Genomic DNA, 15,478 nt, shown 5'->3' with positions numbered 1-15,478 from the left:
TATCCGTAGTGTGACTGAATATCGATACCTCGGTGTACTCATCACTTTTGATTTAAACTGGACTACACATGTTCAAAGCATAGCTAGCAAAGCAATGAACAAGGTATTTTTCCTTAAAAGGTCCCTTCGTCATTCTACATCTCATAAAAAATTCTTGCTTACGTTACTTTTATCCGTCCGGCCTTAGAACACGCTAACATAGGTTGGTTCCCTCAAACTCAAGACAACACTAAAACACTCGAAATGGTTCCAAGGAAAGCCGTGCGCTTTATCTTCAACTGCTATGGACGCATGCATTCAGCCACGGATCTTTTACGCACGGCTGGGCTTCACACACTGTCCAGTCGTGCCAAATTGTAAAGTTTTTTGTTATTTATTTACTGCTTAATAATACAATAAAGATGTCTTCCACGGACATTGTTCATATAAACACTACAAGAAGAACACAATACAAGCATGCACTCACTCTTGAAAAATATTTCTGTCACAGTGATACTTTCTCATATTCTTTTTTTCCACAAGTTGTCCGAGATTTGAATCGCTTGCATCCATCAGTCACAGCCCAGCGCACCATAGGCAAATTTATTACCCTCGCTGAGTGGTTTGTGCTTACATTTTTGTCAGCATAACCTTGTTCATAATCTTATATTACAGTGTTCCCCTGAGTGTATTTATTGTATTCAAGCGCCATCATCGGTTTTATAACACGATGCTTTATTTATTACTGTCATGTGTATTGCATGTTTTGCCTTTATTTTTGACTCTTAAAAAATATTAGCACTCAGCCTGTATTTCTGTGTTTTGTCATCTGCTGTAAAAACTCCAATAAGGGATTGACAGTATTCCGAAATAAATAAAAGAACGTATAGAATTAGTTGACTGTGTAAAGGTCATTGGTGTGCTGTTTTCTAAGAACATGACTTGGAATGAACATGTGGAGTACCTTGCATCGAAGGTCGCATCATATGTTGTAGTTATATGCAAAACAAAGCATATGCTGCCAGAAAAAAAATGAAATTTTACTTTATAATGCATTAGTGCTTTCGCTTTTACAATACTGCCTATAATCTGGTGTGCCGCTGCTGTTATCAACTTGTCCTAATTACATCTGCTGCAAAAGAGGACAGTCCGATGTATAGCTAATGTACCCTATTGTCATCCTGCTAGTGCTTTCTTTATGAAATACAATATTCTGCCAGTGTTTTATTTGTCTCATTACAGATTAATCATACACTACAGAACGGTGTCTTTTTTGAAACTTAAGTAATATCATGATATTCCTTGCGAAACTGCAGGAAAACATCTCTGTCTGAAAGCAAGACACGGAGAAAAATTGTACATCCCGACACCGCGGGCACATTATAAAACACAGTCTTTATCTTATACTTTCCCTCTTTTGTTAAATAGAGTGACAGTGCAGCGTTTTAAACCGGGCTCATAAATTTAACAAATCTATTAAGTGTTTTGGTCGTGAGAACTTATTCCTGTAACCAATTTTTCCTTTTAGCAGTATGCGATACAAAGCATCTTACCTGCAAAAGAGTTGCATTCTTTCATCGCATTGTATAGCGCGTATTGATGTTGTGACTTATTGTAAAAGGCTACTGTGGCCTTCGATTGCACTGCATTGCCAATTTTTTCCTAGGTGCCCGGGCCCTCGCCAAGCTGTTGAATGCAGATCTTAGCCCTGGTTTCCTTTTTGTAAAAGGAAGAAAAATACCAACCTGAAAATGAAGCTGAACTGCTGAGCGACCATGGGCGAGTGTTTCCATCTGATGTCATGTCATCTCTTCTGCAGCAGTGCAAAGTGCAATCATCGCACCGCGGACTAACGGCCTGATTGAACGTTTTAATCGGACATTAGGTTACATGTAGTCAATTTACGTCCAGCTGGGACGTAGTGCTACCATTGGTCACCTAAACCTACATTATTTCTAGATAGGGTACTACTGGTTTCTCGCCATTTTTCTTTATGTAAGGCAGCGAAACATCCTGCGCACTTGACACCATTCTTACTTGCCATCCTGATTAGCCGAGGTACACAACCGTCTCATAAACCTCCAAATACGCTGAAGAGTGCCGGCAGCTCGCCTGATCGTGAACGTTCACGCCCGACGACCAGGTGCGCCAGAAATACCGACTTCGATAACCCTCATAACAGCGCCCGTGTGTGTCTTTCTTTCTTCCTGTGTTTCGTCTCTTGCGATGTTCCACCACCATGCAATTCACATGGCACAGACCATTTTCTTCCGTAACCTCTTGTTTGGCTCCGTGTGCCTCCTGCCTCCCCTGGTCTCTCTACCAAGTTGCTTGCGAAGTACCACGGACCCTACCACGTCCTTGAAGACACTTCTCCTGTAAATTACATCGTCGAGCCAGTTACGCCCGCGTCCGATCTCGTGCGTCCATGCCAGCTCCTCCAGATGCAGCGGAGGAGCTAAAACGCCTGCTTTACCCGGCCTTTGCCTAAGGGCTGCACCTATGAACAAAGCCCGTTTCATTATATCTATATTTAAAATATTACTTACCATTTTAAATACCGAAATAAAGTAATTTTACGTTGCAATGTTTTTGTTTTGGTAGATGGCTAGCCGTCTCCTTTTAAAAAAAAAATATACGATAGAGGAACGGATCTCTAAAAACTTTTGCCGGCAGAGCATTCAGTGCAACTGAATCATTCAACGAGATTTTTTTAATATGCGAGTGAAGCTGATTCAGATCATTTTGCGAGTTGTCAATTGTGACCAATGAAGTCTCTCGCCGAATACTTTAACTCAGCCATTTTCCTCTTGTGTCCTTGCCATCAGGGGTTTAGTTGTGACCGCAAAATATGCTTGCCTTCGTAGGAGGAATGCCCTTACTGAGATACCGGAAGACCTGGGAGAGCAGATGCCTGTGCTCGAGTTCCTCAACGTCGGGCGTAACCGCATCAGCACCCTGAACGAGCGAAGCTTGGCCCCGCTGCGACGCAACACAACCTACGTGCACATGTTTGGTGCGTACTGCGCTGCAAGAGCCATGTTTTTCAAACTGAGCAATCTTCAGCACGGGCAAACAGGGTGCAAGTGTGATATGCTTGTTACATGCGATTATAATTGCAGTTCGGCACGGTGTTAGACGGCACTTGCAAATGCTGCCGATGTCGGGATGGCAGCTGGATTTATCTGAGGTCGAAGGTCCCGGTTGTACAAGAACGGGCATGCGCTGGTATGCCGTCGTTCATGCGGGCCGCTGCATCACTGAATTTGGAAGGAGTGCACTCCGTTAATTATACACATGCAAGGTTTTTATCTGTCCGCCAAGCGCTCGCAGAATCCATCACCTGAAGGCTGCTATAGCTCCCGGGCTGCAGGCCACTGCCACTGCAACGCGGGCCTGCTACCTCCAACAGTACCAACCATAGGAAAAGAGCAGCGATAGGCAGGACAAGACGAGCGAGTAGCGCTGTCACAGCTGGCGCGGCGGCATCTCTTCTCTGCAGACGTTGGGCTCGTTGCTACTCACTGGAGTCGTCGCATGTGACCTCGATTAGCCCCTTATTAGGGGTCGGACGCTATGGCACTCCGATCGATGCATTGCTCATGAACAGTGCTCTCCAGAGAGACGTTACAATGTCCCAGCCTAGCATCCAGTTTTCAACTTTGAAAAAGCCTCAAATGTCAATTGGCAGTTTTGCGGTTTAGAAGTGGCAGAAGAATGGCTGTTCGGGCTAGTTGGATGTAGTTTTTTTTTTCGCAGAGTGTGTTTGCTCATGCGCTGTATGTCTTGCGTGCCTTTCGAGCATGCTCCGAATATCTGTGAACGTATATATATGCAAATTTGAGAAACGCTTTATGTAGACAGAGACTTATTTTGAGTCGACGTTTCGGAGAGCCTGTCCTTTCTCAAGACTGAAGTTACAGCGAGCTTCCTCCTCTGCTTAAGGGGTTGGCATTGACACACGTGTTGGACACATGAACAAAACAACAAGCAAACGGATGGTATAAAAAAGACGGGCTGAAAAGAATATATATATATATATATATATATATATATATATATATATATATATATATATATATATATATATATATATATATATATATATATATATATATATATATATATATATATATATATATATATATATATATAGCCGGAAGAACGGGACTTGCCCAGGACCGCAGTGATATTCTGAATCGCTACTGACGAAGGATCGCTTAGTGTTGAACTTGACGCTGGTTATCGTGTACGAGCTGTGAGTCGGACTATTCACTTGGGAGTGAAACACCAACCATCTTTGCAGGCTGCGTGATGGAAACTGCGTTTGTGCCCGAAAGGGCGTAACGGAGTTTGCGGAGCCTCCTCCAAGCACACACCCCTGAAAAATCCGGGCGCCGGGCCGGGATGGCTTGTACATAGTTTTATCGGTGGGTGTTCGGCGGTGGGTTTCGAATCGAAGCGGACGCCCAGACCACTAGGCCACGACACTGTTGCAAGGACAATGTGACAAACTGCCCTACACACACTACGCAGTCTTCATAATCTATATTTGGTCTTTTCCCCACAAATGTAGACTCCACGAACCTACCCAAAGGAGCGGAAAACACAGCGATCAGCGATCACTTACCCATTTACATGTTTGTTCAAAAAAACATCACTGAATCGAAAACAACGCATCCTATCGGTTCAAAACATAAACACAACTACGGTGGAATGTTTTCAGAATACAATAACAGCCATGTCTTGCGAAGATGTCTACCAAATAAATAATACTTATGACGCATATAACACATTTTTGCTAAATTCATAGAGTTGTAGGACGAATGCCTTCACATCAAAACACCAAAATCAAACACGAAGACACAAAAACCGTGCATTACAAAAGAATGGTTGCACATGACGCGAAAGACAGATAAACATTGCGCAAAATTTATAACGACGAAGGAAAAAACTGATCTGCAGAGGTTTGAGAAGTTTAGAAGCCATTTGGTTAACAATCCGCACATCTAAGGAACCGTATCATAACAACCATTCATTTCTGTTTCAAATGTTTCGAGACCAGACAAAACAAGAAAAGAAATAAATTTAGTGTTGAACAATCTTATTACCTAATTCACAACCGAGGAATTAAAGACTTTAGAGACCAGTTCACTTTGAATATACAGTTTCCAGCCATGTTTTCTGAACTCGAATGAACTCGCAGAGAAAAGCGTACAAATAATCAAGAGACTGCTCGAGAAGCCAGGGTCCTCACATGGAGTTTTGGCTTGGCGTCATCAACCACGTTGCGTCTCCTCTGTAAGATGGTGCATCGCCATTCCGATATCTCATGAGTCGCAACAGCAGTACGCCACTCCCGTACTCTTGCTCGGATTCAGCTCAGGAGCTTTTTTTTACACCACAAGGTGGTAGGCGCCCGCTCGCCGTGAGGTAAACAAAAGCAGCCTAATCACATGGTAATGCATTGAATGCGATAGATTGCGCTACCAAACAGCTAATGCTCGTTACTTCAACGTCTTCCAGACGGTGGCAGCATTTTTTTCCTGTCTCATTTATATTAATCAATGCCTTGTTGGATCCTTGGCGCAGGAAACCCTCTTCGATGCGACTGCCACCTGCGCTTCCTTGTCGGCTATGAAGACAGCTGGACATACTCCGAGTGCGCACTACCTGAGCAACTCAGAGGCCGCTATTTGGGCACGCTCAGCGCCGAGAACATGACCTGCGATTCGAGCCCCGGGCCGAATGGGCGGGCTTGGGATGCAACTTTATAGCCGGGCACGCTTGCAGCCAGATGCGCTTTCCTAATCAAAGAAACGACGTTGGACGGATTCTAGCCACTATCGGCGGCCCACTTGGCTACACGTGGCCCAATATTAGCCGACACTCGGGACAGAGATTAGCCATACTTTCGCTGGCCAACAGCTACGACGTCGGCCCTGCCTTGGATACAGGAACTTCATCTTGCATTATGTTACAGAATGTCGTAAACAAGGCCAAAAAGCCGATAAAACAGAGTTTCACCGTACCAGAGCTAACCCTACCCTAATTACTCCTGTAACCACTATGCTGCCCATCGTGTACGGTTGCCGAAATCAACACGGCGTTGTATAGGGCATCGTGGGGCAGAGCAGGAAGTCTGGATAGCGCTGCGCATGCTCATCTCTTGTCGGTTTTCTATTGCCAACTTTCACTCAAAGTATAAAGGGTGCAGTTCGGCGGTAATAATTTTTTTAGGTGCAATTTTGTGGGTTCTCTGTCGTCCTTCGTCTGCCAGCGCTGCATATCTTAAACATGTTCACAATGACATTTTCTATGCAGTAATATATACGGTTAACTTTTTTGATGCCAGCAGTCATGGAATTAAAATTTAGACTCTAACATGCATAATTACATGAAAATGTTTATTACAGAATTTCCTTTAAAAACATATCTCGGGAATACATGGACAAAGAGAAAGCTTTATTGCAATCCCGAATGTCTCAGCACTTATGCACAACAAGCAGAATTACTGTACTGTCATTCGCTACGGAATGCTGAAGGGATGAGTCATAGCACCATGACAAAAGGTAAAAGCTGAGAAAATCAACCATCAACTTTATTTTCTCGTTTACCGCGTCTATCGCTTCGTATGTTTTTGGCCACAGAAATGCAGCATTCCGAAGAGCGAAAGTCTTCCTACCTCGCTAACCAGCGCAGTGATCGACACGCTGGGACCATTCAGACGTGCGATTCTCTAAAAATTTTTGCCATCACAAATAACAAAATTTGTTCGTTAAAAAGTTTCTCTGATCTATTTAGCTGAATTTTTCACTACGAAACAGAAGAACAAACCATGGTTATGAAAAACGGATAAACTGAAAAATCTAAACATTTGACCAAATTCGACAATTCATACTGCCTCGTTCAGCCTTAACAACCTTTCCGTGTCCTCATATCAGGACACCATGCCGATGGAGAAAAGGTAGATGCGATCAAAGGCATTGTATAGAGTCATTTATTTTAAAGACGTGTCCTCATATGGTGACCATGTCTGCGAAAGCAATAAATCCAACATGTACGACGACCATGAACGTCTCTGGTCTTGTTTCTTTAACCGAGACATATCAAACCCCGCCCATCATATAGCACCCTAAATCAGGGCCTAGGCTTACAATAAGTAAATATATCAAAAATTATTTTAAGCACAGGCTTCACTTCTCTGATTGAAAGTTTCTAGGGTTTAACGTCTCAGACCTACTCAGGCTATGGAGGACGCCGTAGTCGAGATCTTCGAATAATTTCGGCCACCTTGTGTTCTTTAACGTTCACTGACATCACACAGCACACGGGCCTCAAGCATTTTGCCCCCACTGAAATGCGACTGCTGCGGCGGGGACCAACTCCGCGTCTTTCTGGCCAGCACACGAACACCATTACCGCTGAGCCACAGTCGCGGCTCCTTGCTGGCAGAACTCTCGGCCACTCAGTAGTCCTAGGGTTTAACGTTCCACACCGACTCAGGCTATGAAGTACGCCGCAATGGAGGGCTTCGGATAATTTCGGCTACCTAGTGCTCTTTAACGTGCACTGACATCACACAGCACACGAGACTCAAGCATTTTGCCCCCACCGAAATGTCACTTCCGTGGCCGGGATCAACCCCGCGTCTTTCTGGTCAGCACACAAACACCATTGCCACTGAGCCACAGTGGTGGCTCCCTTCTGGCAGAGCTCTCAGCCACTGAGGAGTGTTTGGGTTTAACGTCCCAGACTGACTCAGGCTATGAAGTACGCCGCAATGAAGGGCTTCGGATAATTTCGGCCACCTGGTGTTCTTTAACGTGCACTAACTTCGCACAGCACTCGGGCCTCTAGCATTTCGCCTCCACCGATATGCGATCACAGCAGGCGGTATCGGCCCCTGTCTTTCGTGTCAGCAGTCGAGCACACTGACCAATGAGGCACAGTGGCGGCTCCCTGCTGGCAGAGCTCGTGGCCAATCAGTAGTGCTATGGTTTAACGCCCCACACCGACTCAGGCTATGAAGTACGCCGCAGTGGAGGGCTTTCATTATCACGAAAAGAGCTTGCCTTTCTTGTATGACGTAGTAATCTTTCAGATGTATTCTTGTTATTGTCACTCCAGTGCTTGAGGATGAGCACAAAGAGCACGTGCTTTTCTCTTGTGGGGATTGGGCCTCTTGAGCGATCGGAGTGCGCGCCCGCTGCTGCTGTTTGCTCGTTAGAGGAACCCCCCGTGGGGTGTCCGCGAGCGGAATGCAGGCGGCTGCTGCTTGTCCTCCTTTCCATGGGAAGCTCTTTCGAGAACCACAGTAAGTCGCCCTCCCTTCCGTTCTTCTCGCTTCGACCTCGCGTCCCCATTGGGTCACTTCCAGTGACAGTTGGGGGGGGGGTGGCGTCGTTTCGGCGAGAGGCCCGAGCGGGAAATGAACGGAGAGACCGCCACCGACTCGGGCAGCAAAAAGATGCGTAGATTTCGCCTCCCGGGGACCCCGGCCTTCGCCAGGGGACCAATAGCGCAGGTGGTTTAACCTTGCACACCTAGTATGTATGCTTGAGTCCAGGCCCGAGCCTCCGGAGTCCCGTCGCCCGCCTGTGCGGCTCTCACGCGCTCCGGATTCGGGAGGGCCTCATTTGGCTGGTTCTCCGTCATCGCCGGCCATTGCCGGTGACGACGCGCGATGAGCCATCGACGTGCGACTGGCGTCGTCAAGATGTATTCCCCGCATTCCCCATCCTCCCTTGTGTTGTGTCGCGCGCGATCTAACCCTCTGGTTGGCCGTGCGGCATGCTATCGCGCTTGGCTGTGCAATCACGCGCGTCTGTAGTCTTTGCTTTGCGCGCGTGGCTCCGCGGGCCCGCTTTCGGGTGCTGTGACTGGGCTATGGGTTGTACTGAGGTCTGGGGATCAGTACAGTGTTATGTAATGCAGCTTTCTTTGTAATAAACACTTGTGCTCTCAACTGCGCCTTCCTTCCTTCGGAGCGAGAGCGCAGGTACGCGCCTAACGCTGGCTATGCCCTCAGCTCGCTCTGGCCCGATCCCGCGATATGTAGACGAAGTGCCACTCAATTAACACTTCGGCACGGGTTCGTTACTAGCCCCACACTCTAAATCAAGCAGTTTGAAGTGGGGCTCGTTGTTTCTTGTCTCTCTTAGAGTCCGTGTTAATTGCAGCGCTTTCGTAGATGAATTCTTGAAAATGGCTTGAGACGTGATGAGCGGCGGCAGGAGCAAACAAACAGGCCCACTCTAGCCGACTACCTTAAACAATGCACCGTGCACATGTCCGGCACCCCGTCTTCTATTCAAACGCTAGTCCAGCCCCCCACCCAGACATGTCAAAAATGACACTGAAATGAAACTAGCAATAAGCAAGGAGCAAGAAAAGAAAATTGTGAACAAACAGCATTACACATATGTACTGATAAGTTTCTCTGTAGTATGTAGGACAGAGGTTCTACAAGGTCGCATAACAAGTGCAGCTACGAAGGTCACGGCTGAGTCAAATGGAGTGGATGGAGAGGCGCGACAAATGGAGAGCGAGCTGAAGAACCTTGTGGTGTCGCTGTGATGGAGGAGTTCGGAACAGAAACTGTGATGAAGCTGCACGGGCCCATATGATCTGATGTGCTGGTGCCGGTGGTATCACAGGATCTAAGTTGGTATCCGGGCACGATTATGCCTGCGGAGAAGGGCACGGTCTAAAGGCTTGCGGGAAGAGTGAAAAGGGGAGTTTGGGCAGCGAGACAGGATGAACACCGGTGCAAGTTATGACGCTGGGGCGAAGGCGTATACACTTAGAAAAAATATCCTAGTAGAACGGTTGAAACAGCCCCTGCTACTACATTTTAAGGTGAAAGCCTTTCTCGGCTTGTGAGTGGTTTGGACAGAAGTTGCAGACGGAGGCTGCCCGCAGTGGCGTGGACGGAAGTTTTAGCCAAAGCCTGGCAACAAAGGTGCCCGCACTCGTATAGTGGTAAAAAAAGAAAGAAACTAAATTGGGGCCTAAGTGTGAGTTGTACTCGGGCCGCCGGCGTGCAACGCAGGGACGCTGCTGTTCCGAAACACTTCTTTTATTTTTTATTGCATTGAAATAGTGCTGAAAAGAAAAATCTAAGCATGCTTACGCCACAAAACACCAGGCCACCTTACCCTTGCACGACCCCACGTCTGGGAGGCACACACATCGATCCAGATAGGGGAGCCTGCTAGGCGACTCTTCCAGGGCAGCATATACTCCCCGCCACAAAGCTCATTGCTCACGATACAAATATTTCGACGACCGTGGTGATTCGGTGTGGCCGTCCATCAAGCGGCTCTTCCAAAGACTAAATATTTCCAGCAACATAAGGACAACATATCCCAGCAAATAACGTACCACCCCATGTGCTCCCAGAAAGGAAGGAATGTCCCAGTCCCAGTACAACATTTATCGAACATTTCAAGGCCATAGAGGCAGGACACAGAAACACAAGTAAAAGGGCAGTGCGCCCACTAATGGCCTAGAAGCGTTTTTTCGAGGGTGTTAAGCAGAAACAAAAACAAATCATAGCGTTTGGCCCCAGAAAGGTAACTGGGAGAACGTTTTAGGATCAATGCTTTCAACAAAAAATACAAATTGACTCCTCGTTTCCTTTTCTCTGTCCCTCGCTCCAAAAGCTACGGGGAGAGAAGGTTTTGCTGTTGCACTCGCCGTTTTGAGAGATCAAACAGTTTTGTTCGAAAACCCGCAGAAAGCGCAGTTCACCCCGCTTCTCTCTTGAGGACCGTCGGCTCCATGCTGCTGGCAGGCAGGCGACGGTGGCCTGCCTTTTCATCGTACCGCCGGATGCGGCGGTCACCAACGTGCCCGTCTTCTAAAGTGTTTCCGACTTCAGTACGGTGCGGCGGTCCCTGTAGGCATCTCCAACTACCAGCAGTCCTCGTTCCTCCGCTGTCTAGCAGAGGCGCAGTAATGGCCTCCCGTCGCTCGCCCGGCTTCCTCGCTGGACGGAAGCCATCTTGAGCGCACGTATTCGCGCAGCCCCTAGCCGCTCGCGCGCAAGCCCCAGCGCGCGGCAGCTCTTGCTCTCATCACTGGGCTGTCGTGAACTTCGTAGCTACGGATTCATTGTAGCTTTCCGACGCACCTCGGCGTGCCCACATAATTCCTTTCGGAACTGGTGCAGCGGCGTGCGGCGCATCGCAATTCTTTTGCGCAGCTTCACGGCCCTACACAATAATGGCGCTCATACAGGCGTCGTTCGCGGCAGCGGATTTCAAGGCAATGGGCGACTCATAGCGCGCACTCTGCATCCCTCAGCGCCTCCGACGACTTTGGCGTGCTGTTGGTGGCAGCGTGGCCGTCCACTGCGGTCATGGGCGGGAGAGATCTTCGGATGCCCACCAGACTCTTGCCGCGAGTGCCCATGGATTAACCTGCTCTGCCTATATTCCCTTCCTGTCGCAGCGGTATAGTTTGTGTTGTGTTCGCGTCGCTCACTCCCCACCGACCCCCACCGGATTAATTGTGCCTTGATCACCTTGATCTCGCCTTCCACGCCGTATTGTGCTACACGCGCGGTCTGCTGTACCATGGGTGCGGCCCGCCAGGGCTCCTACCTCAAGACGTCCCCCCTCTCCATAGGCTCCAAGCAGTCTTAGTCACTTAGTCACAAGAAAATAAAACGGATGTGTAACGACGATGTAACGCGTATGTTTGAGCGTTCGCTGTACCGTGAGAAGGCGCAGGACAGAAGGCTGCGTTGAATTCATATAAATTGTTGCAGCATTTTATTTAATCCCCGGGTTTCCATTGGCAATGTCGTCAAGGTACGTTGGTTTATGCTGGTTTTTTTATTTTCGCCTTGCAGAATTAATTTTTTTCCTGTTTTGATAACACGCTCAAGCTTACTGCGAGGCTCGTGAAAGAGGCATAGCGAGAGGGAGGTTTCACCCAGCAGAAAATCCGTGACTTGAAACCGCGTATCTGTATCGTACGCCCACCTCGTCTTTTTTTTTTTTTGTCACCCAGGTCGCTCTTTACAGGCGTTTGCTTTTGCGTGCGTATATATCTTTTATATACCCTTTAGAATGTTTGCTTAAGGTGCATCAACTTTCAGCCTGTATTATGTTTTTATTCCTTCATTTTTTCAGATTTCTCGGAGCTAGAGAAAAATTTGGCCATTATTATATGCTCTTGCCTTAGTGCTCCGTACAATGTGTGTTAAATTGTGCATACATACGTGTCTCCAGTTTGTATTCATTTAGATGCAAAGAACACATCTAATAAACTGAAATTACATCTGCATTGCGCTGCTATTTTATGTTATATGGGCGGGATCGGGCGACTTTTTGAACTCATATTTCCTTTGTGGCGCAAAATTCTTGAACATTTTATGTTCTTGTGGCGGGAGCAGCGCAGCACGAAACAAATAAGAGAGTGGCGGGAATCGACGCTGACTAACAACCAGATTATTAATGCACGTTCGTCGAATATATACATCTTGCTTGTATAAGAAGGAAAATAAAGAAGCATGAAAAACGCGTAAGATGTACACGCGGTAAAATATCAAGAAATAGCACGGAGATAATCAATTTCTCGGTCACGAAGCGCTATAGAAGGTATGTAGACGCATACGTCGCCCTTTGGTTGGATGTGTTGAAGGCTTCTTCAATCTCCCTGGTCCGTTGATCAAAATATGACGGGGTGAGCATTGTGTTGATAAGCTGCAGAGCACATTCATGCTCTCTGCAATGTTTTGATAATTCACTGCTGATAGCGCCCTTTAGGGATCTTTTGTGCTCTCGAAGCCGTTTATTCGAACAGCGCCCTGTTTGACCAATGTAGGTGCGTCCGCATAACAGAAGTGTTTCATAAACCCCGCTTCTCATTCATTTAACGTTTTTTCTTGCATTGATTTTTTCTTTGCTCGCTGTTGACTTCGGCGCAAACGCTTCTTAAATTGTTGGGTGCTGACATGAGCACTTTTACGCCCGCTCTTGCGCCTACCGTTTTGAGACTGTGGGAAATGCCATTAATGCAAGGAATGACCGCGTCCGGTTTCCTTCTTTCTGATGTGATTGTGACCTAATTTGTGCCTCTAAGTGCTTGCAGAACCCCTTCTGCGACACTGGATAGCAGTTTCGTTGAGTAACCTGCTGCTTTCAGCCGACTGTTCTGGGCGTCAAAACTGCCTTTAACTTCATGATGACAGGATCTCGTCAATGCGGCTCTCATTGCGATTTTTGCTAAGGACTAGAAGAACTAGGACTCGAAATAACGAGTGAACTCCCAGAAAACAACGTTATGCGATTTCTTGACTTGACGCTAACCTTTCTAGGCGCTCACATATGCTGGCGGTACGGACCACGAAGCTTGAAGGGACTGCTCCCCTACACACCTCCGCACTCTAAGATCATTAAGCGGGGGTAGAAAAAACGGCAATAAGAGCCGCACTGACGACATCTTCTCATCATAAAGTTCAAGGCAGTTTTGACACCCAGAACAGTCAGCTGAAAGCAGCAGGTTGCCCGACGAGACTGCTATCCAGCGTCGCAGAAGGCATTCTGCAAGCACTTAGAGGCACAAAATATGTCACAACCACATCAGAAAAAAGGAAACCGAACGCAGTCATTCAAGTCAACAGCGAGCAAAGAAAGAATCAATCCAAGAAAAAACGTGAAATGAATGAAAAGCGGGGTTTATGAAATACTTCTCTCATGCGGACGCACCTACATTGGTCAAACAGGGCGCTGTTTGAATAAACGGCTTCGAGAGCATAGATCCCTTTCACAAACGCTGATGATTCAAGCATACTTAATTACCTAATTTCGGAGTACGAATCGTTTGAAGAACTCGCTAATTACCAAGGTACAAATATAGATACGCTGTGGGGAAGCTTCAAGGCCATTGTATCGCACTGCATCAAAAACTTTGTACCATTGAAGACCAAACGAACAAATACGCGTAACCCTTGGATAACACGCGATATCATTCATGGGAAACGCAAAGTAAAACGACTAAGGAAATCACTAAAATCAAAAAAGGACTCTCAGGTAAAACATAAGCTCGCGAACGCCATCCGTGAAATGAAAGCAAAAATTATGGCAGCGAAAACAAACTACTTCTCAGTTACGCTTCCTAATTTTTTAAAACACTCCCCTGGAAAATTTTGGAAATACCTCAGCCCCAAAACACAAGAAGACACCTTCAATTGGCAAGGACAAAATCAAAATTTTGCAAATTCCTTAAATACATACTTCCAATCTGTGTTCACAGTTGACGATGGCTGCACACCGGAGAGTATTCAGCGCATTCAAACACCGCTAGACATGCCAACAATAACTGAGACAGGCGTGCTCAACCTACTATTATCAATAGACACAAAAAAAGCAAATGGTCCTGATAATATTCCAAACACTTTTTTGCAAAGATATGCTGAAGTCAACGCGAAATATTTATTTATTGTTCAATAAATCTTTATCAACCTGTAGTCTAGCTAATGAATGGAAAATAGCGAAAGTTATTCCTATACACAAAACAGGAAGCAAAGATGACGTTTCAAATTATAGACCAATATCACTAACGTGCATAGTAGGAAAATTATTGGAACACATCATACTAAAGCATATCACCAGTTATGTTAAGCAAGAAAACATTTTATCGCCTGTTCAACATGGATTTCGAAGGGGACTTTCAACTATCACCCAATTACTCGAACTAACACATGATTTGTTCCAGAGCATTGATAACCAAAAGCAAGTTGACTTGATTGCACTTGATTTCTCTAAGGCGTTTGACAGAGTAAGCCATAAAAAACTAATTAGCAAACTTAGATCAACTTTAGGTAACGGCCCTATTATCAACTGGATCGAGGACTACTTAACTAACCGATCTCAGTATGTTGTAGTTAACAATGAAATTTCTTCTACTGCGCTCGTTACGTCGGGAGTACCCCAAGGGTGCGTCCTTGCTCCACTTTTATTTCTTATCTTCATTAATGATCTGCCCTCTAACATACAAGTTAAAATTAAACTTTTTGCCGATGACTGCATACTTTACAACGAAATTAACACTGTAAATGACCACGATGATTTAAACAGCGCCCTTCATGAAGTGGTAATATGGTGTCACAAATGGCAAATGGAATTGAACATTAAAAAAACAGCCTTCTTATGTGTAACCCGTAAAAAAGAAAGGTCCGAATATGTGTACAGCATCAATACCATACCGCTCACCCGAGTTCACGAACACAAATACCTTGGATTAATCATTTCACATGATCTAAGATGGGAATCACATATTAACAGTATAGTATCATCTGCTTTAAAACGATTGTTCTTCCTTAGAAGACGGCTTCGAGAAGTGCCACCGGAGACCAAACTGTTAGCATATAACACATTTATACAATCAGTTCTCTAATATGGAAACACGATTTGGTTTCCCTACACACAACAGCTCATTAACAAACTAGAAGGAGTACAGAGAAAGGCAATTAGATTTATCTTTA

The 15,478-nt window shown here is 46.0% G+C and overlaps 1 protein-coding gene across 1 annotated transcript in view; it reads left to right on the top strand.

Moving 5' to 3' along the window:
* LOC144094167 (toll-like receptor 2) overlaps positions 1 to 7,051 on the top strand; it is a 44,477-nt gene extending 37,426 nt beyond the window's left edge. Inside the window, exons 2-3 of the mRNA XM_077628084.1 lie at positions 2,847 to 2,995; positions 5,572 to 7,051. Of these exons, the coding sequence (XP_077484210.1) occupies positions 2,847 to 2,995; positions 5,572 to 5,756 (334 nt within the window). The 3' untranslated portion in view covers positions 5,757 to 7,051. The remainder of the gene's footprint in view (positions 1 to 2,846; positions 2,996 to 5,571) is intronic.
* The last annotated feature ends 8,427 nt before the right edge of the window (positions 7,052 to 15,478 follow it).

Source organism: Amblyomma americanum, chromosome 6, assembly GCF_052857255.1.
Source record: "Amblyomma americanum isolate KBUSLIRL-KWMA chromosome 6, ASM5285725v1, whole genome shotgun sequence".
Lineage (NCBI taxonomy): Eukaryota > Metazoa > Arthropoda > Arachnida > Ixodida > Ixodidae > Amblyomma > Amblyomma americanum.
Note: the sequence above shows the minus strand (reverse complement) of the source record. Positions and strands in the feature narration are given on the sequence as shown.